The sequence below is a fragment of the Populus euphratica genome, unplaced genomic scaffold, assembly GCF_000495115.2.
Source record: "Populus euphratica unplaced genomic scaffold, PopEup_1.0 scaffold1.1, whole genome shotgun sequence".
NCBI classification, from domain to species: domain Eukaryota; kingdom Viridiplantae; phylum Streptophyta; class Magnoliopsida; order Malpighiales; family Salicaceae; genus Populus; species Populus euphratica.
In genome coordinates, this window is record NW_011499845.1 from 6,767,207 (window position 1) to 6,791,460 (window position 24,254).

General features: G+C 35.3%; 2 protein-coding genes across 3 annotated transcripts; both read left to right on the forward strand.

Moving 5' to 3' along the window:
• Nucleotides 1-2,219: 2,219 nt before the first annotated feature.
• On the forward strand, nucleotides 2,220-9,911 carry LOC105128224 (probable RNA-dependent RNA polymerase 1). The gene is made up of 7 exons (XM_011029794.1): nucleotides 2,220-2,228; nucleotides 2,630-2,668; nucleotides 2,932-3,001; nucleotides 4,286-4,791; nucleotides 5,480-7,314; nucleotides 7,615-7,765; nucleotides 8,854-9,911. Exons 1-7 carry the CDS (start codon nucleotides 2,220-2,222, stop codon nucleotides 9,676-9,678), a joined length of 3,435 nt encoding a protein of 1,144 aa, XP_011028096.1. The 3' UTR covers nucleotides 9,679-9,911.
• Nucleotides 9,912-14,095: 4,184 nt separating this feature from the next.
• On the forward strand, nucleotides 14,096-21,721 carry LOC105125519 (RNA-dependent RNA polymerase 1-like). Of its 2 annotated transcripts, XM_011026005.1 has the most exons (6): nucleotides 14,096-14,290; nucleotides 15,212-15,748; nucleotides 16,724-18,618; nucleotides 19,218-19,258; nucleotides 19,420-19,529; nucleotides 20,620-21,721. In XM_011026005.1, the coding sequence occupies exons 2-6, from the start codon at nucleotides 15,233-15,235 to the stop codon at nucleotides 21,454-21,456; spliced, it is 3,399 nt and encodes a 1,132-aa protein (XP_011024307.1). In that variant the 5' UTR covers nucleotides 14,096-14,290; nucleotides 15,212-15,232; the 3' UTR covers nucleotides 21,457-21,721. The 2 variants fall into 2 exon arrangements, with proteins under 2 accessions (XP_011024307.1, XP_011024314.1); XM_011026012.1 differs by lacking the exon at nucleotides 19,218-19,258 and having other exon boundaries at nucleotides 19,379-19,529.
• Nucleotides 21,722-24,254: the final 2,533 nt, after the last annotated feature.

The window sequence follows — 24,254 nt, forward strand, 5'->3', positions numbered from 1 at the left end:
GAGCGGTTCCTATTTGGTGCATTACCTGTCAGGATGTCTTCCTGATTGTGATTCTCTCATTTCTAATGTTAGATTATTCACTTCTATTTGTTTCCTGATGTTTTTCCGCAATCATTGGTTGAGAGTAGGCATTACGCGTTACCCTTTAATCACCGAACAGATTCTGGAGAATAGAGTGCAGTTTATGTAATTAGACGGGGCAAGCCAGTTTGTGCCTAGACCAGGAAAACGAAACAGGGATCTTTGAGGGTTACTCACTAGCCAACTAGCCTCAGCGAGTTCTATTTGCCTTGGACGATTGATTGTTTCCTCGGGAACAAATCTTCTTGAATGTTCAAAGCTGGAGTTCCGTGAAATTCCTGGAATCTAAAACGGTTTCATTTTCCTCAACTATTGAGCTGGAATTCTCAGGGGATTGTTTATCATCTGTGGAAACCTTGGCCTGACAGTTACCTTTGTTGGAGATATCATGAGTTCTTGGTGTAAATTTACCAGGCAAGAGAAGTTGCGTCAAGGGAATATTTGGCTGATGGTGGCTCTCTCTCTAACATTAGTGCTTAAAAGACCGTTTGAAATTCATGATGGCAAGTGTAATAATGCAATAGACATACAATAAAGAGGGGATGCTATTTTACACTATCTGCGATCTAAAAGCAGATGATGATCATTATTATAGTACATAATAAAGTGTGAGTGATTCATAAATCATTGCCTTGAGAAATATAAAGCGTTTTGGACTTGAGTGCCTATCTACTTTCCCATAGCACGAAGTTAACGAGAAGGTGCTCAGCGGACAAGCAGACCAGACTCATTGGATAAGCGACATCCAAGTTCTTCCCATACAAGTTATCAGTTTCCCGAAGCTTATTACGAGTTGCCTTGATAATTCCACCACTCGTTTTTGGTCAATCCTTGGATGATCCTCTGCTTCTTCCATGGCAACGGAAGTAGAAAGCTACTTTTGCTTTTCTGGGGCTACTTTTTCCATGGAGGTACGTGGGAGACATACAATTTACTCGTAGAAGGCAGAGGCAAATGCCTTTTCCATTTCATTGGCCCATCTTTTGAAGGTATTCACCGGCACACAAGTTTTTCTATTGTTTTTTAGACAATTTCAATGTAAAAGAATATTTAATTAAAATTTTTCTCATCATATAAAATTATTTGATACAAATTTCAATTATTTTGATAATTAAAAAAATCATATAAAATTAGTGTTAATATTAATTTTTTTTATCATTAAAATCGATGATTTTCTCTATATTTTTTTAATTAAAAACTAAAAAAATAAAATTTTAAACCAAATTTGATTTTTTCATAAACTTAAAAATTTGGAGAGATTCAATTCTTATAATTAATAAAAAAATAATACCTAAGATGGATATTTTGCAAAAAAAAAAAAAAAAGGCTTCTAGAACGCCACCCGTCTTCCTGTGTGTTTCGTTTTAGGTTCTTGTCTCTGAATTTTCTCCTTTGATTTTAGCTAAACTAGCCTCCAATCAAACCTTCAAAAGACAAGATTAGAAAAAAACAGAAAAAGGATATATATATATATATATATATATATATATAAAAAAAAAAACCCTCATGGTAACAGTGAATCTACGATTCCTACGAGTCTCATTCCAGCGCGTGGGGTCAGAGCCTTTGTAATTATCCTCGTCAACCCACAAGTCAATTGGAGGAAGATAAAGCACAGGCACTAGGAAGCGAGTTATCTGCCAAACAATAAAGAGAACTCAAGCTCAGTCCCAGTTTGCTCCACTTTCCATTTCATTGGCTTAAAGGACAAAAGGTCAAGGTTAAACTTTGACTCGCATTAGTTTAAACTAATAGGATTCCGTGACGTGTCACTCTCATGGGTACTTAGGTGAGAAGTTTGTTGGGGGCCACAGGTCGTGCTTATGTAAGCTTCCGTACAACAGCAAAAAGTTGATGTTGAAGTCTAGAGATAAATTCGAATAGATCCTCCAACTATAATGTAAATTTCAATTAAAACCCTTAACACCAATTTTAGCAATATTACCCTAAAAGGACCCCACATTTATACATGTTCTCTCCGCCATTAGTTTCAGCTCAAAACTCCATTGAAGAATCTTGTTTTTATCACGTGCATTTTTTTATTTTTTTTTACTTTGGAGATAAAAAATAATCCACAATCTAGGCTAATTAAATAAGATTGATGGAATGGTTTCAAAGATGTTGTGATAGAAACTAATATGTATATGGTGAATAAGATGGAATTAGGGTTTACTCTTTACTTATAAAGTGAAATCATCATAATTCACTAGTCAAAAATATGTTTTTTAATAAATCTTTCAAACTAAAACTGGTGATGAGTGAACATTGATAGATGCAAGATAGTTTTAGAGTAATATTGTTTGAATTAGCAGTGGAGGGATGTCACTGAAAGTGGCGTCATAAATAGGGGGCTTATTTGAAGTTATCCCTTGAATTGTTTTTATCAAAAACAGTCTCTCCTGTATTTCTTGATTAGAGACATTCTCATGATCAATATTGTAGTGAGCAGCCTTGCACTTTCCTATGTCTGAACTTCTTGTTTGTAGGTAAAATTCCTTTATATTATAGGTCTTGAAGGACTCTACTTCCTTTCATAGTGGAGGGCTAGCTGTTGATTTATCATCGTCATCATCTATACAATCTCTTGGTAAGACTCATCATCTTCTGCATGTATAACAAAAGTCTGTTCATTTCTTTAGCTCTCTCAGGTCAGTCCCTGTTCCACAGATCACAAACACAAACATTTCTATCTGGTTTTCAAGGTTGTGCTATGCTTGTGTTGTTCTGCTTTCGAACGTGACAAAAGGTTGCATTATTAATCATTTCTTGGATTTTCTCCTGGGCTCTGGCTAGTTGTGTACTTGTAATATCATGTATTCTTCTCTTGACTAGCACTCTCATTTTGTTCAGGAAATTCAGTGTTTAAGCTGCCTCTACCTAAGGAGCACACCCGCTTACCATCTCTCGCCTAATCCTGTGGGTATGTTATGTACGAGTGTGTTTTTTGCTTTCTTTCTTTCTAACTATAGTTGTCTGCCTAATGGGTTGTGACAAGCTTGCATTGGAGAATTTTCATAGCATTTTGTTTGATGACTTCATTCGCAAGTGAGTGACAGAAGCAATATAGCTGCTTCTTGGAATTTTGGGCGTTAACTCCTACCTCTTAGGATTGCTGTTATTTTCAAATTACAAGGCTCATGTAGTCATGTGTTGGTTTTTACGTCTTCGTCACAAATCACATGAAAAATAAGGGATTTTGTCTACTTTTCCGATTCTTCATCATCTTCTTAAATTTGTACTGGTGTTAATATTTATTCACTTTGATATATTTCGTCTCCATAATTGGGGCTGCCTAGAGAACCCACCATCTCTATTTTCCTACTAAATTACAGACGTCTGAAAGGCAAGCTGCAGCTAATCAGTTGTATCAAACTTTCGAAAACTAATCAACTGTATTCTTAATCCCTATGAGAATCATCTACTTTCCATGGCAAAATTGAAGATTTCATTATATATCCTGACCGTTTATTGGTTTCAATGGTTTCCCTTTTATTATTTTCCTGAAATATTCTGGAAAGAAAAATGTAAACTTCTCGGAAAGTGAATAAATTTCCTGTAAATGTAACATGCAGCTTTTATTGCTGTCATTTTTATTTTTTTGGTTGCCTACTCACTGTAAAACATCAAGACTCGATTTTGCAGGTCATATTACTGGCTAGTCTCGGGGAAACAATTTTTCGTTGCCATTACATGCATCATACTCTAAGTTTCTAGGTTCTTTTCCTAGGTTGCATTAATAAGACGCTGCTTCCATGCCAAAAATTTGCTCTGTCTATTGAATCTCCATTATCCATATCGTGAGTTAGATGGATCTTCTCTTGTTTGATGACCAGTCCAATAAACTCAAATTTGAAGCACTTTCTAGTCTGAATACTCATTTCTGGAAGCCCATTCACCATTGCCTCGCATCCAATGAGAGTCTTGATGGTTGCATGCATGAAATTCTTTAATTAATTGAGACATATTGCATACCCTGTATTTATTCTGTTGCCTCTCATGTCATTTCCACTCCTTTAGCTTGTGAGAAAGTGATTTTTTGTCAACCTCGAGGCATGTTTGAAAATTTTCCTTGAATGAAAATCCTCTGAAACTGAGTGTGTTCCAATCAAAATTTTAAATTTACTTCTTTTAAATCCGAGCGTGTTCCAATCAAAATGTGCTGTACGATCAGGCGTTACTAATTCTATACTCTATGAAACTGCAGTTAAAGTTGACTGGAAAATAGGAAAGACGATTAGTTTGTATCGTTTTCGTACTGTTGAGCCTACAGAAGATATAAAGGAATTTCTGGAGGAGTACTCCGGCGATGGAACAGTTGTGTCTGTTGATGTTGATCAAACAATAAGTGAGGGGTCAAGAACCAAGGCTAAAGTTCAATTCACAACCAGTAAAGCAGCTCTAAACGTCAAGCTCAGGTCTTATCTGAAAGTACGGGATATGGATTGTGATATTGTTCCAACGCGAATGGCCGCTGAGTGTACCATAGAAAACATAACACTGCACTTTGGATGTCAAGTTTCGAGAGAAAAATTTTATGCTTTCTGGAATAAGGAAAATGCTATGGTAAAATTTGGTTTTGGAAACAGGAAAATCTACCTCTTCCTGACGTACCGTTCTACAAAATACAAGCTCGAGCTGTCGTACGAAAATATTTGGCAGATTGAGCTGCATCGACCTCGGGGACAAACTAAGAAATTTCTCGTTGTCCAGGTTTGATAGTTTAAATTTCTCTCTAGATTCTTTATTGGAAGTTATCAAATGTTGTATACTTTGAATGGTAGACTGGCTATCACCATGAGAGCCATGATCCACAATACTGCGTATTTTTTTTTATGAAGAATTTTGCAACCATCTCACACATGAGTATCTATGCTAGGCATAAGATACATCAAGCTGATATTTTTCTGAAATATTTGAGTTTTGTTGAATCAATACTGGTTTTTGGCTGAACAAATCTAGCTAATCATAAACAGAAATTCTTCTCCATGACAAACGAAAAAAGAAGTGAGCTACTAGCTTAGCCAAAAAATGAAGAAAAAACTCTGTTATTGAAATATTTAGAGACTAGATTGAAGCTGATTCAAGTCTCTTTTAATATAAATCTAGTGTTGTTCTTCTGTAGCTCAAATTTTGTAAGAGATTCATGTCCTGATTTTGATATTGTGAATCTCGTGACAATTTTTCGAAGTTGTAAATTCCATTTTCTGGATAACTAATGAAAGTTCTTAGTTCGCAAAATTCTATTGAATGAATTATGCTATATGCCGATAGTTTCCTGCGTCATATGAGATATGAAAGTAAACTGTAGAAAGTCCATGCCTTCATTTCTTGAAATAAAATGCTTATTTTGTTTCATCTGTGTCATAGTTGAGTAACACCTTCTTCTTTCAATTGGTAGATGCTCGGGGGCCCCAAGATTTTTAAGAAAGAAACTGATGATCAGTGGGTCCGAGATGTTGATTTTTCTCCATCTTACTGCATTGGCCAATCTTCTGCTTTGTGCTTGGAGCTTCCACGCAGCGGCCAACTTCCGAGTTTTCAGGAAAATTTTCCCTGTTATAAAGAAGATGAAGGTCGCTTCTCTCTGGAATTGGGATCAACTTTCTGTCGAGGGCACTCAGATCTTGTTCCCATTTTGAGCGAAACTCAAGGAATTGAACTGCCATATGACATCGTGTTTAAAGTCAATTCCTTGGTCCAGCATGGCTATCTTCCTGGACCAGCACTTGATGCAAGTTTCTATCGTTTGATCAATCCATCTAGAGTAAAAATTGCATACATACAACATGCCCTGGAGAAACTGCATCATTCGATGGAGTGCTGTTATGATCCTGTAAGGTGGCTGGGGGAGGAATATCGGAAATGCATCTCCACTGGCAAACTTCCTGCACTACCTGTAGTTGCCGTAGATGATGGATTGGTACTTGTACGTCGGGTTCAGATAACCCCTACTAAAGTGTACTTCCGCGGTCCAGAGGTGAATCTCTCCAATCGCGTTTTACGCAAATATCCTGATGATATTGATAACTTTCTCCGGGTTTCTTTTGTTGACGAGGATCTAGACAGACTTTTTTCGACAAATATATCTCCACGGACATTTTCTGCCATTGAAGGCAGGCAAACAAAAATTTATCAAAGGATATTGTCGACTCAAAGAAACGGCATAGTTATTGGGTCCAAGAAGTTTGAGTTTCTAGGTTTCTCAGCAAGTCAACTGCGAGAAAGTTCTCTTTGGATGTTTGCTTCTAGAACTGGGCTTAGAGCAGCGGATATTAGAAAATGGATGGGTGATTTTCGTGAGATAAAGAATGTGGCCAAATATGCCGCAAGGCTTGGTCAGTCTTTCGGCTCATCGAGGGAAAGTTTCAATATTGATGAGCAGGAAATAGAAATCATTCCGGATATAGAAGTTAGAAGTGGTGGAGTCGAATATGTATTCTCTGATGGTATTGGAAAGATTTCAGCAGCATTGGCACATAGCATAGCACAGAAATTTGGCTTTCTAAGTTTTACTCCATCCGCCTTTCAGATTAGATACGGCGGGTACAAAGGTGTTGTGGCTGTTGATCCCACTTCCTCAAAGAAATTGTCGTTGAGGAGAAGCATGTCAAAGTACAAGTCAGCTAACACTAGCTTAGATATTTTGGGATGGAGCAAGTATCAGGCTTGTTATCTCAATCGTGAAGTGATTACCCTTCTATCCACCCTTGGAGTTAGGGACCACATTTTTCAAAGGAAGCAAAATGAGGCCATAGCTCAACTAAACGCTATTTTAACTGATCCATTAAGTGCACAGGAGGCACTCGAGTTGATGGCTCCGGGGGAGAACATAAACATTCTGAAGGAAATGCTTGCATGCGGTTATAAACCGGGTTCTGAGCCATTTCTTGCAATGATGCTGCAAACATTCCGTGCATCGAAGTTGCTTGATTTGCGGACAAGAGCGCGGATATTTATTCCACAAGGAAGAGCGATGATGGGATGCTTGGATGAAACCAGGACGTTGGGATATGGTCAAGCATTTGTTCAGTATTCTCGTGCTAGACATGGGCAGTTCCGTGATCATTTCAGAGGTGGCGAATCAGTGAGAAATACTCAGATTTTGAAGGGAAAGTTAATTGTCGCAAAAAACCCGTGTCTACACCCAGGAGACGTGCGGGTCTTAGAGGCTGTGAATGTGCCAGCTTTGCATCACATGGTGGATTGCATCGTTTTTCCCCAAAAAGGAAAGAGGTAAATTTCTTATTTTCTGTAGTTTTTGGTTTGAAAAGGACATTTTGAAGAATCGATATTGCAGAATTCCTCTTTTTCGCTATGAGGTTGCCATTGTCTATCTATAGTTTTGTGTTAGTCAGACTTCAATACGTGCTACAAGATTTATTTATTGCTTCTTGGGAAGGTTCTAGATGTTCTTAATGAAAAAATCATTTTACTGTACTGTTGTATCTTCTGTACGAGGCATTGCTTTTCCACATGGGCATTAAATTTCTTTATGCGAGCATAGCTTTCTGATACTGGTTAAATTTTTATCAGACCACATGCAAATGAATGCTCGGGAAGTGATCTAGATGGAGATGTGTACTTTGTATGTTGGGACCCCGATCTTATTCCTCCTCGGACATTTCCACCCATGGATTATACGGCAGCACCAACTACTATTTTGGATCATGATGTTACGATAAAGGTACCATTCAATCACTTGGTAGTGTGTTAACGTTTGTCTGAGACATCTCATTTTTACTCTTTAACAAGCAATTATATTGAATCCTTTGACTCAGATGTTCTTCTCATCATTTCAATTTGTCATTTCTAATTTTTGCATAAATTTGCTCAGGAATCGTCTCCTGAACATAGATGTCATTAATTGTTTTATTCCTTGACATGTTTCCAAATTCTGGCCTTTACATGCTACAATTTAATTTCAACCATTGAAATTTATGTGTAGCTGAAATATATTTCATATTTATTTGGATAGAAAGATGGTTTCATAAACAGAGATGCATTTATCTACTTGCAAGTAGCCATGGTAATGGCATCCTCGTTAGTTTAGACATTTTTCTGCCAGCAGGTGCAGTTTTCTTGATGAAACATAGAGAATAATGTGCCATCCTGAACTTTTTCGCTGATCTGATAACTAACGTGGGGTCAGTAGGATATTAGAACATAGCACTTCTTTGGATCTGGATAAGAAAAAAGACTAAAAATGTCGCTATTGTTAAAGTCAATTTGCCTGCTACTAAGACTTGCCTGGAGTCTGGACTGTGGAGGCAGGAGAATTTCAGTAGCTAGTTATCAGGAAAGAAACTATTAGATGGAAACGTTATTGTGGCTTCGACCAAGATATGACACTGAGGGAAGATGCTTAAACATGGGAAAATATAGGACTTGGGTTTATTCGAAAGTTAAATTTTGATACATCGTATCCAGTGCCATATACCATTACTTACAAACTTGTGTGTTCCACTAGTGAGAATATTTTGAGTGATTAATTGTGCAAGCTATAAAGTGCTATTACACAGTTTGTTTGGCTAAAGGGAGAGATTTTTGTTTTCTGATATTGATATATTGCCAGGGTAGTTCAGCATTGCTCGATGGTTTTATGTCCAAAAGTTCCGTTGATTTGAATTCCTGGTAATTAATGAAATGTTACATAGTACGGATGTTACAGGAAGTTCAGCATTGCTCGGACCTCATATACAAACACATCTCTGATTCATATACTGATAGACCTTTTCCCTTTGTGTTAACTTGTAATTTACTACAATGTCACAGGAAGTCCAAGAGTATTTTACGGATTACCTTCTCAACGACAGCTTAGGGATCATTTGCAATGCTCACACAGTCTTTGCAGACAGGGACCCTCTCATGGCAAGAAGTAAAGAATGTATTGAGCTTGCTCGGCTGTCCTCAATCGCTGTTGACTTCCCTAAAACGGGTGTGCCTGCTAAAATCCCTCGAGAACTACGTGTCAAAGACTATCCAGATTTCATGGAAAAGGCAGCGGATAAACGTACCTATGAATCCCAGCGTGTGCTTGGAAAGCTTTTTCGAGATGTAAGAGACTTTGCACCAGACACGAGTCCCGTAAGATCCTTCACTAAGGAAATGGCAAGGCGGTCTTATGACCCTGACATGGAAGTGGATGGATTTCAGGACCATATCGAGGAGGCTTTCCACTATAAAAGTGTGTATGATAACAAGTTGGGGAACATGATGGATTATTATGGCATCAAAACTGAGGCCGAAATAATCAGTGGTTGCGTCATGAAAGTGGGCAAATCTTTTGACAAGAAAAGGGACTTCGATTCTATTAATTATTCTATAAGGTCCTTGAGGAAGGAAGCTAGAGCCTGGTTTGACGAGAGCGACAATAGCCCTGATGATCTTTACCCAAAAGCATCAGCTTGGTACTACGTCACATATCATCATAGCTATTGGGGTCGCTACAACGTGGGAATGAACCGCGTTCATTTCCTCAGTTTTCCCTGGTGTGTCTATGACAAGCTTATTGACATCAAGAAGGGCAAAGCATTGGGTGGTGGAGGGGCTTCGCGGTTGACATCACTGGTGCACCGGTTCAGTCAAGCTTTCATTTAGAGATTGAGGACTAGAAGGCATCCCTTCTGCTGCCTCTCTGAAAAATTTGAAGCGGATGTTTGCATGATACTACCATGGTTTTCCTGTGCGACTACTTGGTTTTGCTTATTGTTATTACGTGTAGTGCATGCAGTATTGTTGTAGGGAGTGATTTTTGTTCTTAGTTCAGTGGTTGTAATTTGTCAGGATTTCTGTAATTCAATAAATGTTTGGTTTGCCTCTTTTTCTCCTGGAAGCTCTTTGCAGATATAAGATACGATGCTTGTTTTTCAGTAGACATTCACAAGCAACAACCTATCATTCAGGCTAGCTTGTTTTTGGATCACTGATGCCATCTCTACAGCATTACTGTCGAGAGAAGTCATATGTGCACACGTGAGCTGTAGAAAATATCCCATATTAATGAATCCCCGAGTGACTTTTATATAAGAAAGAACCCATAATCCAAGGATCTGGATTTCTTTTATTACAAAGATTATTTGGTTATGTGATAATAATTGTTATTTTATTTAAAATATATTAAAATTTATTTTTAATATTAGCACTTTAAAACAATCTAAAAAAATATTTTTTTTTAGTGAAAAAACAAATACATACAGTGCCCATATGTGGTTTATGTGGTTGTGGCTAATTTAAAGCTAATCTAATCTAATCTTGTTGTCGAGATAAGAAATTATTAGTGTAGGTGACTAATGCCGGTTACTTTTAGGTTTTAAAAATATTTTTAAAATAAATTGGATTTTTTATTTTTTATTTATTTTAAATTAATATTTTTTATATTTTCAGATTATTTTATTATTCTGATATTAAAAATAATTTTAAAAAAAAATATTAATTAAATATATTTTTAAATAAAAACATTTTAAAAAACAACTACCATTAAATTACTAAATACTTCACGTAAAAATGATGTTATGGTTTAGGATAGAAAACTACCTTCGTATGCGTTCCTCTCTGGCCAGCAATTTACTCGAATGAGGTCGCCTAACGTAAAATTGAAGGATGATATCATGGGGCTACGATCGATTTGTCACTTTTACAAATGAATTTTTTCTTAAAGTAGAATTTGCAGCTCCACGAACATGAACAGTTTAGAGGGATCGCAATGGAGGTGAACGGAGACCAGAACCACTCCTCGACATCTATATATTTCAGAGGTGTAACGGTCATTCTTTTAGACCGGACTTTGTCATCGGCAAGCTTCCATCAAAGGTCCGAATTTAACTTTATTTTCATGCATATATACATCGCAATTCACGGTGCCGACCTTTGCCTACCTTGCTTTTGTTAGCCTTTAGCTTTTACAGATTGAAATTATCATGTTAGCTTTTGTTTTTGCATGTGATTGGGTTTTAGGGTTTCAAGTGACAGTTGAATTTGACTGTTGTCGGAGAGAACGACCAAGGTTATTTTTAAAAATATTTTTTAAAAATATTAAAATAATAATTTATTTTAAAATATATATATTTTTTATATAATCACATCAAAATAACCAAAAACAAAAACGAAAATTAATTAAAAAATTCAAATTTTAATCAAAAACAAGTTAAATCCACCAGCCAAACACGCCTTGCTTTGCCCTCTGCATATATTTGATAATGTAACTTGACCCGGAGGACGGTTCTTCTAATCCTGTTTTTATCATCAAATAACCGTACTAGCGGCCTCTTAAGTTCGTCTGAGAGAGAGAGGACGAGTTTTTTCACGGATGGATTTTCTAAAGTAAATCCCAAAATACAGGAAACAAACAAGGGAGGCCACCTCTCTCTCACCGGAGAATCCCTTTCCTTTCGCCGCCGTAATTAAATATTAATGGGTTTGAGCGCTCATGGTCGTTGTCGCATTAGATAATTCATTTCATTTCGTCCAGTGGAAAAAATTCACATGCTTGGAAAATTAAAATCTTTTGAAGGCTTTTCGGGATTGCAATTGTTTTCCGCTGTAAAGGGCAACGTATGGAATGTCGAAACGTGGAAGTCTCGCGTGACTTCGCGCCTTTTCTTTTTCTTTTTCTTTTTCGTTTCTCTTTTCTTTTCTTTTCTTTTTTCCAAGGGTTCTCTAGCCTGCCTACGTAGAACGATAATCTTACCCTACGTCAGCGTCGACGTCACCATGCATCCGTCACCGTGCGATCATTGCCTTGCTTGCTCGTTAAGCAGGCGTCCGTCGCCGTGCGATCATTGCCTTGCTTGCTTGTTGGACGTGCATGATAATAAATAAATAAATAATGATAAGGGCATAGTTAATCAAATTGGGCTCTTTTATCCTGCGGTAAAATAATGGTTAAAAAAGTATTGGAAAAATAATATAATTTTAAGATAACTTCTATTAGAAATAGTGTTGTTTTAAAAGTTATATATATATATATATATTCAATACCATTAAAAAAAATTTGATGAGATAACATTAACAAAATCTTAAAAAATCATCAAATAATTTCATCATTAACCCTAACCAATCATAAAGTCATTTGATAGCTGTTAAAATTATATTATTAAAATCTTAATTAGAGTTTTGGTGTTACATTAATAACTTGTTATTTCTTTTCTTTTTTTTCTTCCACATTTCTTTCTCTTCTAGATCATTTTATCTCCTCTCTCTTTCTTAGTTATTGAATTCTAGATCTTATCTTTTAACTATTAAATTTTTATAAAAAAAAAATTGAGTTAATTTTTATTTAAATTAATTAATTTAGAAAAAACAAGCATTTTAATGGATAGCGATTATGTACAAAAATAATATTTAAAAACACGAGTGTGTTTAAACGACGCTATTTTACAAATATGTTTTCAACCTATATCATTCTTCTAGAAATTTTATGAAACTAAGTTACTTTTTAAAAATATCATCAAATTAGATATTTTCAAGATTTAGGTCACATTTGGAATTATAGCCCAGCCGTGTCTTTGAAAAAAATTAAGTTTTTTTTAGCTTTAAATTAGATTTTAGGTGTTTTGTGTTGTTTTAATGTTAAAAATAAATTTTTAAAAATAAAAAAAATATTATTTGAATATATTTTCAAACAAAAAATATTTTTATAAGTAATATTTACCATACTCTTAAACACGTCTCTTTTTTATTGCATTAGTACTTTAAAAATAAATAAATAGTATTTGTGCTTCAATTATAATTAGTTTAAGGTTGAATATTATCTGTTAAATCACATGAAAAGGTTGAAATATTTTGACTACATTTCAATTGATTGATAAATTATTTTTTTATGTATAATTATATTAGAGCAATCACATATATATATATATATATATATATATATGCTTGTGTATCACAAGAAAATCAAATATAATTTATTAATAAAAAAATATACCTAATGATGATATATAGCTATGACATATAATTAATATTTATTTAAGCTGGGTGGAAAGGCAATGTATATAATACAAGAATATTTATTGAGGTAACTGACAATTCAAATATAAATTTTTTGACTCCACTGTAAAGTATTAAGAAGTAAAAAAATATAGGTGTTATTAAATTTGAATAAATTATCTTGATGCAATGAAGTATTATTTTGTTAATTTGAGATATCTAAACGAGATAATTATTTGGAGCTATATAAAGATGGGAGATATCATTTATTAATTTTTTATTGATAAGAACAACTATAAAGTTAAGAAAAAATATTTAACCGTGTCTACTCATTCTTATAATATGTAATAAAATATATCTTTAGAATTTGAAAAAAAATATAAAAAATCTTGTAAGATATATTTGTGTTTCCTTACAAAACACAAGTTCAAATTATTATTGCATCATTGACACTACAAATTTTTTTAAGCCTTGAAAAGCTACAATATATACATATATACATGTAATTCTTTTTATTTTACATTGAATAATAAATAATATAATGTTGGATATTTAAAATCCAATAAATAATGTATAAGTATTTTTTTATACAATAAAAAACTATAAATTTAATAAAAAATAAATTTTTAAAATTTGTTTATTTATGTAGTTGTATTTTATTCTAACTACATATTCAATGTAAGTCGATTAATAAAATAATTTTATAATTTTAAATATTTATACCTTAAACATTTTGTTAGATCATGAAAAACTATTTATTTATTTAAAATGCTTTATTATCGTTATATAATATTAAATTTTTTATAAAATATTTTTATTTATTTTTATTTTTTTAACCATAAAAAAAACTAAAAAAAATCCAATTGAATTCTTAGATACCATTTAAAAATATGATACAAACTATATTTTTAAAAATTTAACATATTTTTTTGCTAAAACTTAAGTTTTTTATGTTCTACAAATTATTTTAATATATTAATATTAAAAATAAATTTTAAAATATAAAAAAATAATTTTAATATAATATAAATAGTTAAAATAAAATAATCACAAATACACTTCTAAATCAACTCTTCACCTTGCTGATATCACATTTTCTTATAAAAGAATGAAGAGAGTGAGAACGAATTGACTTAGCATTGACTGATCAACAGACCCAAGAGAGACCTGATTCTCATCTTTCTCTGTTTTCTTTCCTTTCTTGAGTGCATGCCAGTGAGTGAAGTGAGTGAAGCTCTTCCGTGGGATTTCCATATTTGGTGCTGGGTTGTTTCTACTTTCTCTAGTGAGTCTCTCTTTCTCCCTCATTTGCAGTCTTCCCTTTCCTTTTTCGTTTTTGTTTGCTTGATCCTTTGCTTGCTGTTTGGTTGGGTCTTTTTAAGATGTTGTATAGATAAGCCATACCTATCGCACGATAACTGTTGTAAAACTTCAGATTTGTACGGCCGAGTTTTGTTATCTTGCTTCTACATTGTTGTCTGTATTTTCCGTTCTGATCGTCATCTTTTTCATCAATTTTACTCGGGTATCGTCGGATTTTTTTCTCTTGTTGTTATGTGATTTTATCTGTAAAATCTTGAGTGTAACTTCTTTGCTCTTTTGGTACTTCTGGCTCTTACCTTATCAACTAGAAAGTCACGATTTGTATCGAGAGAGAATGTTTGTGTGGACAGTGATCTAGTACTTGATTAAGATTTTATGTGAATTGTAGAGATGGCATTGCCATAATGGTAAGTGAGTGGGGTTTATCTGACAAGGATGCATGATATATAGTTTGTGGACAGAATATAATTCTTTAAGATGAAGGAAATTCTAAGAAACTGAAACTTTTAATTTTTCTTACTTAATTCAGTGAATTTTTGTTATATTCCCTCATGGCTCAGGAATTTTTGACGACTTTGGAAAGAAAATCTAAATTTTGTTTCCCTGTGTTGCTTCCGTAGAGGGTCTAGAGTTTCCAAAAATGATTTCACTTCGAGAATGTACTGGTAATTACAGGTCCTTTTGCTGAAGGATGTGGGTCTGCCTGGATTCTTGACATATCTTCTATGGTACATAGGAACATTTCAGATGTCTTGCACTCAATTTTGTCTGTGATTGCATGATGATGCCTATAACAAAAGGATTTATTGAGCCTTTTTTCTGCTTTTGCTGTGAAGAAGAATCTTCTCTTACAAATCTGAAACCAGTATAATTTTTTGTTTAGGTGGACTACAGAGTTACTTGGATGAGTAAGACGGTTCAAGTTTCTGGATTCCCTTCTAGCGCGACTGCAGGAGCAGTGCAGGTGTTTTTGGAATCATATACTGGTGGTGGAACTGTTGAAGCTCTTAAGATCAGGGAAACAAGAACGAGAGGTGCAAGGAAATATGCTATTGTCCAATTCACAACCACAAGAGCTACTGAACAGATTATCTCCTTAGCTAATCAACGCCTGTGGTATGGTCGTTCATATCTTAATGCTCGGCCAATGGATCGTGATATCATACCTCAGCCCAGATCCTCTTTGCATACCATGGAAAGTGTGACACTTCACTTTGGCTATCAGACTTCTAAAGAGAAGTTTTCTGCTGTCTGGAGCGGGAACAATGTTTCTGTGAATTTTGGATTGGGAATGAGGAAGTTACACTTTTTCCTGTCACATAATCTAGCTGAATATAAGCTTAACCTTCTCTTTGAGAACATTTGGCAGATTGAACTACATCGTCCTCGTGGCCAAACTGTGAAGTATCTTCTAATTCAGGTTGTATTTAAATACCCTTGTTATTGTTGAAAATGCATTGTTATTTTCTGTTAACGTTTTGATGCTAGAGAAAATTGGTTTTCCTTTGACATCCATACCTGTTAGACAATGGTTATCGAGGAAGGGTGAAATCCCTATTCTCTCTGGTTATTGATTTATCTGATTGTTGGAACAGGATGACAAAATTAAACTGTTCAAAAGAGGATCCTGTTTAATCTGTTAGATTTCAGAAAAATAGTGCATATGTTCTTAAAGAATTTATACTGATTGGCATGTGGAGCGGCAAAACTATTCATGGATTAAATATTGTAGTTAGAGAGGAATTATTATGAATTTTTTTTTTTTTTTTTTTTTGGGGGGGGGGTATCAGATTATCCCTCCTGTTTCCTTTCTGATGGTTTCCACTCCACTTAAGTTGTGATTTTTTTTTTTTTAAGTTTGTAGATATTTTTCACCTTTGCATTTAGCTTTTCATGTATTTATCTTTCTTGGTGTTTTGCATTCATCATTTTTGTGTATATGAGCTGCAAATTCTTTGAGGGGATAAAAAAAAATTAAATGCTCTTGATATATATGCTTGGAATATATACTTTTTTTTTCATGAAATTTTGAAGTGATTTATCTAGGTCACTTCTTCAGCTGAGGTGCTGACCCCAGTTTTTTTGGTAATGTGATTTTGTTGAGTTGAGTTATGTGTGTTGTTAAAGTTGCTTTAAGAGAAACTGTTAGTCAGGCTAAAAGCGATGCATATGTTAATTGAACAATTTATGCTGTTAGTGCCTGTTGCTTGCAAGAATTTATATGGGAATTATGGTTTCAATGCTATGAAAATTTGAGCTGTTTGCTGATGTGTACAATTGCATCTAGTAGATTAGGTCATGCTAGTTATTGCTTTACAATGCATTTCCTCGTTTGGTCCGTTCATGAAATTGACAAAGAAATGTTTATATTTTTTTGTTTCTTTTCAACTTATAGTTATATGGTGCACCTCGGATTTATGAGAGAGAGGTACCCTCTTCGTTGAATTTATTTGAGGATCCACTTCTCAATTATTTTAGGGATATTCCTGATGAACAGTGGGTCAGGACAACTGATTTTACTCCATCATGCTCCATCGGACATTCATCTTCATTATGTTTGGAACTTCCTAGTCATCTACAACTTCCAAATTTCAACGAGAACTTTTTCTACTATAAAGAAAATGAAGGAACATTTGTTTTGGAGAGTGGTTCGACTTTTTCTCGCAATCCAGATCTAGTCCCCATTGTTGGCCCATCCTCAGGTGTTAATTTGCCTTATAACATCTTATTTAGGGTTAATTTGTTGGTTCAGAATGGGTGCCTTGCAGGGTCAATGCTGGATGATATTTTTTACAGGTTGGTTGATCCAAATAGAATGCCTGTCCGTTGCATAGAGCATGCCCTTGAGAAGCTATATCACCTGAAAGAATGTTGTTATGAACCTTCTAAGTGGTTCAATGAACAGTACAGAAAGTATCTTACCTCAGGAAACCCTCCAAGGTCACCTGTTCTATCGTTAGATGCTGGTTTGGTATACGTTTACAAGGTTCAAATAACTCCTTGTAAAGTGTTTTTCTGTGGTCCAGAGGTTAATATCTCAAATCGTGTACTTCGCCAATATCTAGAAGAAATTGATAACTTTCTTCGTGTTTCTTTTGTTGATGAGGAGTTAGAGAAAATTCATTCAACAGATGTATCTCCGCGAACATCTTCTAGAAATGAGCTTAGGAGAACTGCGATATACAACAGGATTCTTTCCACTCTGCGAAATGGTATAGTTATTGGTGATAAGAAGTTTGAGTTCCTTGCCTTTTCATCCAGTCAATTGCGGGAGAATTCATGCTGGATGTTTGCTTCGAGACTCGGGCTCACTGCTGCAGATATAAGGAGATGGATGGGCAGTTTTCATCAGATTAGAAATGTGGCTAGGTATGCTGCCAGACTGGGTCAATCCTTCAGTTCATCCACTGAAACTCTGAGTGTTAGCAGGCATGAAATTGAAATTATTTCAGACATAGAAGTTTCAAGAGGAGGAACTAGATATCTGTTCTCTGATGGTATTGGCAAAATATCTGCTGAATTTGCGAGGAAAGTGGCCATAAAATGTGGCTGCAAAGGTTTCACTCCATCTGCATTTCAGATTCGATATGCTGGCTATAAAGGTGTAGTGGCAGTTGATCCAACTTCAACAAAAAAATTATCATTGAGGATGAGTATGTTCAAATACGAGTCTGAAAACACAAAACTGGATGTTCTAGCACATAGCAAATATCAGCCTTGTTTTCTGAATCGCCAACTCATTACTCTTCTTTCTACTCTTGGAGTTCCAGATCATCATTTTGAGAGAAAGCAGAGAGAAGCTGTGGATCAACTTGATGCTATCTTGACAGATCCATTAAGGGCACAGGAGGCACTGGTGTTGATGTCACCAGGAGAGAATACCAACATTCTCAAGGAAATGCTTTTGTGTGGTTATCAGCCTGATGCTGAACCATTCCTTTCAATGATGCTCCAAACATTCCGGGCATCGAAGTTGCTGGAATTACGGACAAAAACAAGGATATTTATTCCAAATGGAAGATTAATGATGGGATGTCTAGATGAAACTAGAACCTTGGAACATGGGCAGGTATTTGTACAATTTTCTGGCTCTAGATTTCGGAACTTGTATGATAGTTCAGACGTGTTCAGTGAAAGAGGACGAGGACAGTGTTATCTGATTGAGGGAAGTGTAGTGGTGGCCAAAAACCCTTGCTTGCACCCAGGTGATGTGCGCATTTTAAAGGCAGTGGACGTGCCAGCTTTGCACCATATGGTTGATTGTGTTGTTTTTCCCCAGAAAGGTCCAAGGTAAATCCTGCTACTTGTTTCCTTTTGCAACAATACACCCCGGATCACTCTTTGGGAAGATGTCAGTTTAGTTTGAGTTTCTTTCTGTTGTGCATGTTGTAGCTTTCACTATTTCTTATGACTCTTAAGACCATAAGTTTTCTGGTAAAGCACCTATCCAAAATTTCTCAGTATCATCACATATTCTGCACAGAGCCATAAAATAAACACAGGTACTTGTGCACACACACAAACATGGGAAATTCGTTGGGAAAAGTTTGTGCTTCCTTCCATATTTTATGCGAGTGTTGTGATGGGAGTGGTGGTGACTTTGCTAACTGGCATAAACAGTTTTCTTCATCACTGCAGTCGTAACTTTTTCTTGTCTATTTCATAGAGCTCTTTTGTCTTTTAAGCTGTAACTGTGTTGCAACTTTTCTGCTAATTTGCAAGACAGCCAGCCGAAGGGATACCCTTTTTAGTATGCTAGTTTTGTGGTAAACTCACAGAAAAAGTATGCCTACGCTTAGTATATAGACTAATTGTGCTACACTTGATAACTCTTCTATAAAGCTTTTATGTGTAGAAATTTCTATTGACATCAATGTCTATAATCCTAGACCTCACCCAAAGGAATGCTCTGGAAGTGATTTGGATGGAGATATCTATTTTGTCTGTTGCCTATGCTTAGTATATAGACTAATTGTGCTACACTTGATAACTCTTCTATAAAGCTTTTATGTGTAGAAATTTCTATTGACATCAATGTCTATAATCCTAGACCTCACCCAAATCAATGCTCTGGAAGTGATTTGGATGGAGATATCTATTTTGTCTGTTGGGATCCGGAGCTGATTCCTAGTCAGCAAATCTCACCGATGGACTATACCCCAGAGCCCACTCTGCAGCTGGATCATGATGTTACTATTGAGGTATTTCTATATATGTGAGGTGTTTTGAGAAATTATCTGCTATAGAATAGCATATTTCTCATTTTATTTCCTATTAAGATTTCTAAGCATTTCAATTTGTGTGCTACAATCCATATTTTCAAATTTGGATTATCTTATGTTTGGAAGGGAACATGATTGATCATGTTACAAATCCCACCATTAATTTTGAATTGCATGATCTAGAATAGGCGAGGAAAAAAAAAAGGAGTTAAAGTTGTTGCCATTTTTAATTTTTGACAAACACTAAAATCATGCCCATTCATTTTGAATTTAGATTTAAATTTAAGTAACATGACAGAATATAAATATGAGAGGATCCCAATTCCATCTTTCTGCAGTATTTTACACGGACCACACCCCAGAAGCCAGTTTGTGAATTCACCATCACTTTTCAAACTCAGCATGTTCGTTTTCTCATGATGTGTTTGTGGTTTCGTCATGTCCAGCAAAGTCCATGTGAGACCAATGATAACAAGTTACACATTAAACTATTTGTCAAACTATCATCTTCAGATTGGAGAGTTCCATATTGATGTATTCTCACAGTAGTCCTATATATACAAAGGGAATTCAACAGAGACATGAAAGCTTCTTTTTCTTACATGATGTAGTGGTTTAAACAATTTAGTAGAGAAACAATAGAAAAATTCAAGGGGAGTTGTTGTTTTAACTGTTTCTTGAATCAGAGGAAAGCCACAGACAGGGTTTTGACGTGTGTGATTTGGCATTTGTTATCTAACACTATTGTCTTAATTTGACTTGAGATAAACGGGAGCTGCACCAAAGTTCTAGCTGTTATGTGATAAGAAGAAAAGGAGAACACAGGAGTAACTAAATCCAATAGCTGCAAAGAATAGTGTAAATTTGCTAACAGTTTCACAGCCCGCTCTATATTGCATTTGACCAATAAAAGATAAAAGCGCGTGCCACTCTTGGAAGTCCTTTAGAATGACGAGTTGTTGAGTTGCACAACTGTCGTGCTTTTCAGCTTTCCATTGGAATTTTCTTGTGCTGTTGCTATAAACTTATGTTTCCCTTTTGCTTAGAGATCTACATTTTGTTGGTTCAGGAAGTCGAGGAGTATTTCACAAACTACATAGTTAATGACAGCTTGGGAATAATTGCAAATGCTCACACTGCCTTTGCTGATAAAGAATCTCTCAAAGCAATGAGTGAACCATGCTTAGAGCTTGCACGTAAATTTTCAATTGCGGTTGACTTTCCAAAGACTGGAGTACCAGCTGAAATACCTTCTAATCTTCGTGTAAGAGAATATCCTGACTTTATGGAAAAGCCTGACAAACCCTCCTATGAATCACGTAATGTGATTGGAAAGCTTTTCCGAGAAGTGAAAGACATTGCGCCACGTACCAGCTCTATTAGGTCATTTACATCAGATGTGGCGAGGCAGTGTTATGACCCTGATATGGAAGTTGATGGCTTTGAGGATTACATAGATGATGCCTTTTATTACAAAAGCAATTATGATTACAAGCTGGGCAATCTTATGGAGTATTATGGCATCAAAACCGAGGCAGAACTTCTTAGTGGAAGTTTCATGAAAATGTCAAAATCTTTCACGAAGAAAAGGGATGCAGAGGCGATTGGAATGGCAGTAAGGTCTTTGAGAAAAGAGGCTAGGTCCTGGTTCAATGAAAAGGGAAGCGGGTTAGATTCTCAAGCTGATGATGTAGACGCAAAAGCCTCAGCCTGGTACCATGTCACATATCATCATAATTATTGGGGTTGCTACAATGAGGGAATGAATCGAGACCATTTTCTTAGTTTTCCATGGTGTCTCTATGATAAGCTGATCCAGATCAAGAAGAATAGTGCAAGAATTAGAAGATCTCGAATTTTGCATTCTGTCGAGCGTCAATTCAGTCGCGGATTACATTTGAGTTAAGAACACTGCTTGAAACAGGTGAAAGATATGTCCAGCTTGTGTCTTCTAGTTAATGACATACCGTGCGTGCGTGTATATACATGTGTGTGTGTTTGTGCGCGCGCATAGGATATCCGAGTGAGAATTTCCACTATTGAGTTTGTTATATCATCTGATGTAAAACTTTGGAAAGTCCATGGTCATGCATGAGATGAATGTTGCTTATCTATTATTTAATGATCGGGGACGTTATTACAAGTGACAATTAGCCGTTATTCTGAAACGCCGATGACAGCCAATCCGTACATATTAATGTTGCTTTCTCGAATAGGAACCTCATAATCACCGCTCAAAAGCTGCAGCATTTCCTTGAATAAAGGCCATGAGGCAGCAACTTCGAAGTCCCTCTAGCAGCATCAATAAGAAAGAAAAATTAAAAACCATGCGATCCAACTCCAATTCAATTTGCTTATACCCATGATGGAAGCTAATCTCAACCCAAGGATAGCAGCCCATAACACGGCCTTCATGAAATAAGAATGGCCCAACTTGTCTAGAAACCATGATTAAACTAGTTCGAAGATCAAGCCTCTAATGACATGATGTAACATGTAATTAATACATGTTACTTTGCACATGATTAAACTAGTTGTGATGTTTGACAACTCAGTTTTAGAGATGATTGAAAACTCCTTTGAAAGAAGATTAGATCATGAGCTAGCTTCTATGTGATTTGTTTTTTTTTAAGACTAGAAACTTTAGAAACCATATGTATATAGTGTTCGGAATAATAAATATGTGTTAGAAAGCTATCCTCTTGTTGTTATGTATAAAGCATGAACCATGTTTCGATTAGAATATTCTTTAATTCTTGATGACTATAATAGTAACTTGACTACCTTCTTAATTCCTTTTCCTTCGATGAAGTTATTACCTATTCCAATTTGTATTGGCTTCTCTTTAATTGTTTTTTTAACTTAATGACTGTAACAGTACGTAGTTTTAATACTTACTTTAATTCATTCTAGATATATAAATTTAATTATTACCTTAATTTACAAATATTCATTAACTTAATGATTACAATAGAGTTTTTTTAAAACATATTCCCGTTTTGAACTTTTATTAACTTAATTAGTATTTTCCGTATATAGATAACTAATTATTAGCTTTCGAGAAAACTAAAAAACTAAAAATTATGTTAGGAAGCTTTATTTATTTGGCAAGATTCTAAGGTTTTGTACCTTATAGTTTTCTTACAGGTCCATTCATTTTAATCCATGAAAGAACCATAACTTCCTTACAAATGCCACTTAATTTGTTGGGGCTTGTATATCTAGCTTGGAGTCTTGAAAACAGATTCTAGAAACAAATGTACAAAGAATATTTATGACAAAATAGATTTATACAAATCAAGCAGTAGACAATCAAAACAAAATTGAGCATCCTAGCTAGAAACTCCTTGCTTGACAAGACATCAGCAACACAAATTAATGGCTTAATGTCCTAACAAATGAATGATTTTCACACAAGATAAAAAGACAAGAGAGATCATCAAAGAGCATAATATTAAATTCATGCGAAAATCTCCGAGGCCTTGCATCCCTTTTCAAAAGCCACTGCTTACAACATTAATTATAAAGAGAATCAGATTTCACTTCTCTATGCAGAGCGCAAGCAACCCAACACAGATCACATTAAGCTTTCCTGATAGTAAAAAGCTCACCCAGATTGCAATCCATTTCTCTCCTATATATAAGCTGAAAACATGCGTAAAATAATGCTTAAATGATTTCTCAAAGCACCCCCAACTCCCAGCAGGACCAGGTTTACCGAAAAAAGAGCCATCATATATCTAGTTTCACTTGAGCTAGCCATTTAAAAGAGGATGGAGATCAATTATAAACGAGAAAGTATTTGAGGAATGCTTCATTTCCTTCTTTAGATCCTTATTATTCTTGTTAAATGAAGGATACATCCGATCGCTCCTTCCCAATTAACCACCCTTAGGCCTTAGCTTCTCCATCTTTCTCCCAATTGCTTCTGATAAATACAGTTTTAATTTCTTTTATTAGGTAATTCGTTTATGTCATACCGTTGCTTATTATCAGGAAGGAGGAAATAACAAGATACTGTTGGGAATTCCGACCGGTGATATTCTGATACTTGCTCATAGGAGGGCCAAGCACACTGACACAATATTTAACGTGGTTCGGCAAAATCGCCTACATCCATGGGAGAAGTCAATATATTTAGAGATAGAGAAAGAATACAAAACAAATACATGGAGGAGGAGGATTACACCCTCTCATACTCAACTCTCAACTCTCTTTGCTGCACTTGCAGCTCTCTCTTCCTCTCTACTCTCTTCACATTTTCATAATTCTCTTCACTCATTTTGCTCTCTTGCATATGCCTCTATTTATAGGCATTCATGGAGGCTTTTCTTCAACAAAGGTGGCTGCCAACTCCAACTCTTCTTCAACAATGGTGGCTGCCAACCTTTGACATCTTGGATGAGTGCACATGGTTGGTGCAATAGCAAATGGTTGTTGCACATTAATGGCAACCAACCTAACAGATACCACAAAAACAAAAAAAAAAAGCAAGATAGTAAAAGCTGAGAGCATTAATAAATAACAATTAATTTAGGAATTAAAAATTATAGTTTAGACGAAACTAAAATTAAAATTAAAATTGCAGAAAGTAGACAACATTAATTGCTGGAAAATTCACTCACAAAACACAATAACTTTGGTTCGATATTTGGTATATTCCTAAAATTTTGTCATCAAATGCTATTTATTTACATGATTGAA

Bases quoted from the DNA above. Each gene is read 5' to 3' on its own strand.
- LOC105128224 (XM_011029794.1), top strand. The intron at 3,002-4,285 runs GTATGTTATGTA...ATGAAACTGCAG, and splicing joins TCTCTCGCCTAATCCTGTGG to TTAAAGTTGACTGGAAAATA. The intron at 4,792-5,479 runs GTTTGATAGTTT...TTCAATTGGTAG, and splicing joins AGAAATTTCTCGTTGTCCAG to ATGCTCGGGGGCCCCAAGAT.
- LOC105125519 (XM_011026005.1), top strand. From the start codon at position 15,233: ATGAGTAAGACGGTTCAAGTTTCTGGATTCCCTTCTAGCGCGACTGCA. The intron at 18,619-19,217 runs GTAAATCCTGCT...CTATAATCCTAG, and splicing joins TTTCCCCAGAAAGGTCCAAG to ACCTCACCCAAAGGAATGCT. The intron at 19,259-19,419 runs ATATCTATTTTG...ATTTGGATGGAG, and splicing joins TGGAAGTGATTTGGATGGAG to ATATCTATTTTGTCTGTTGG.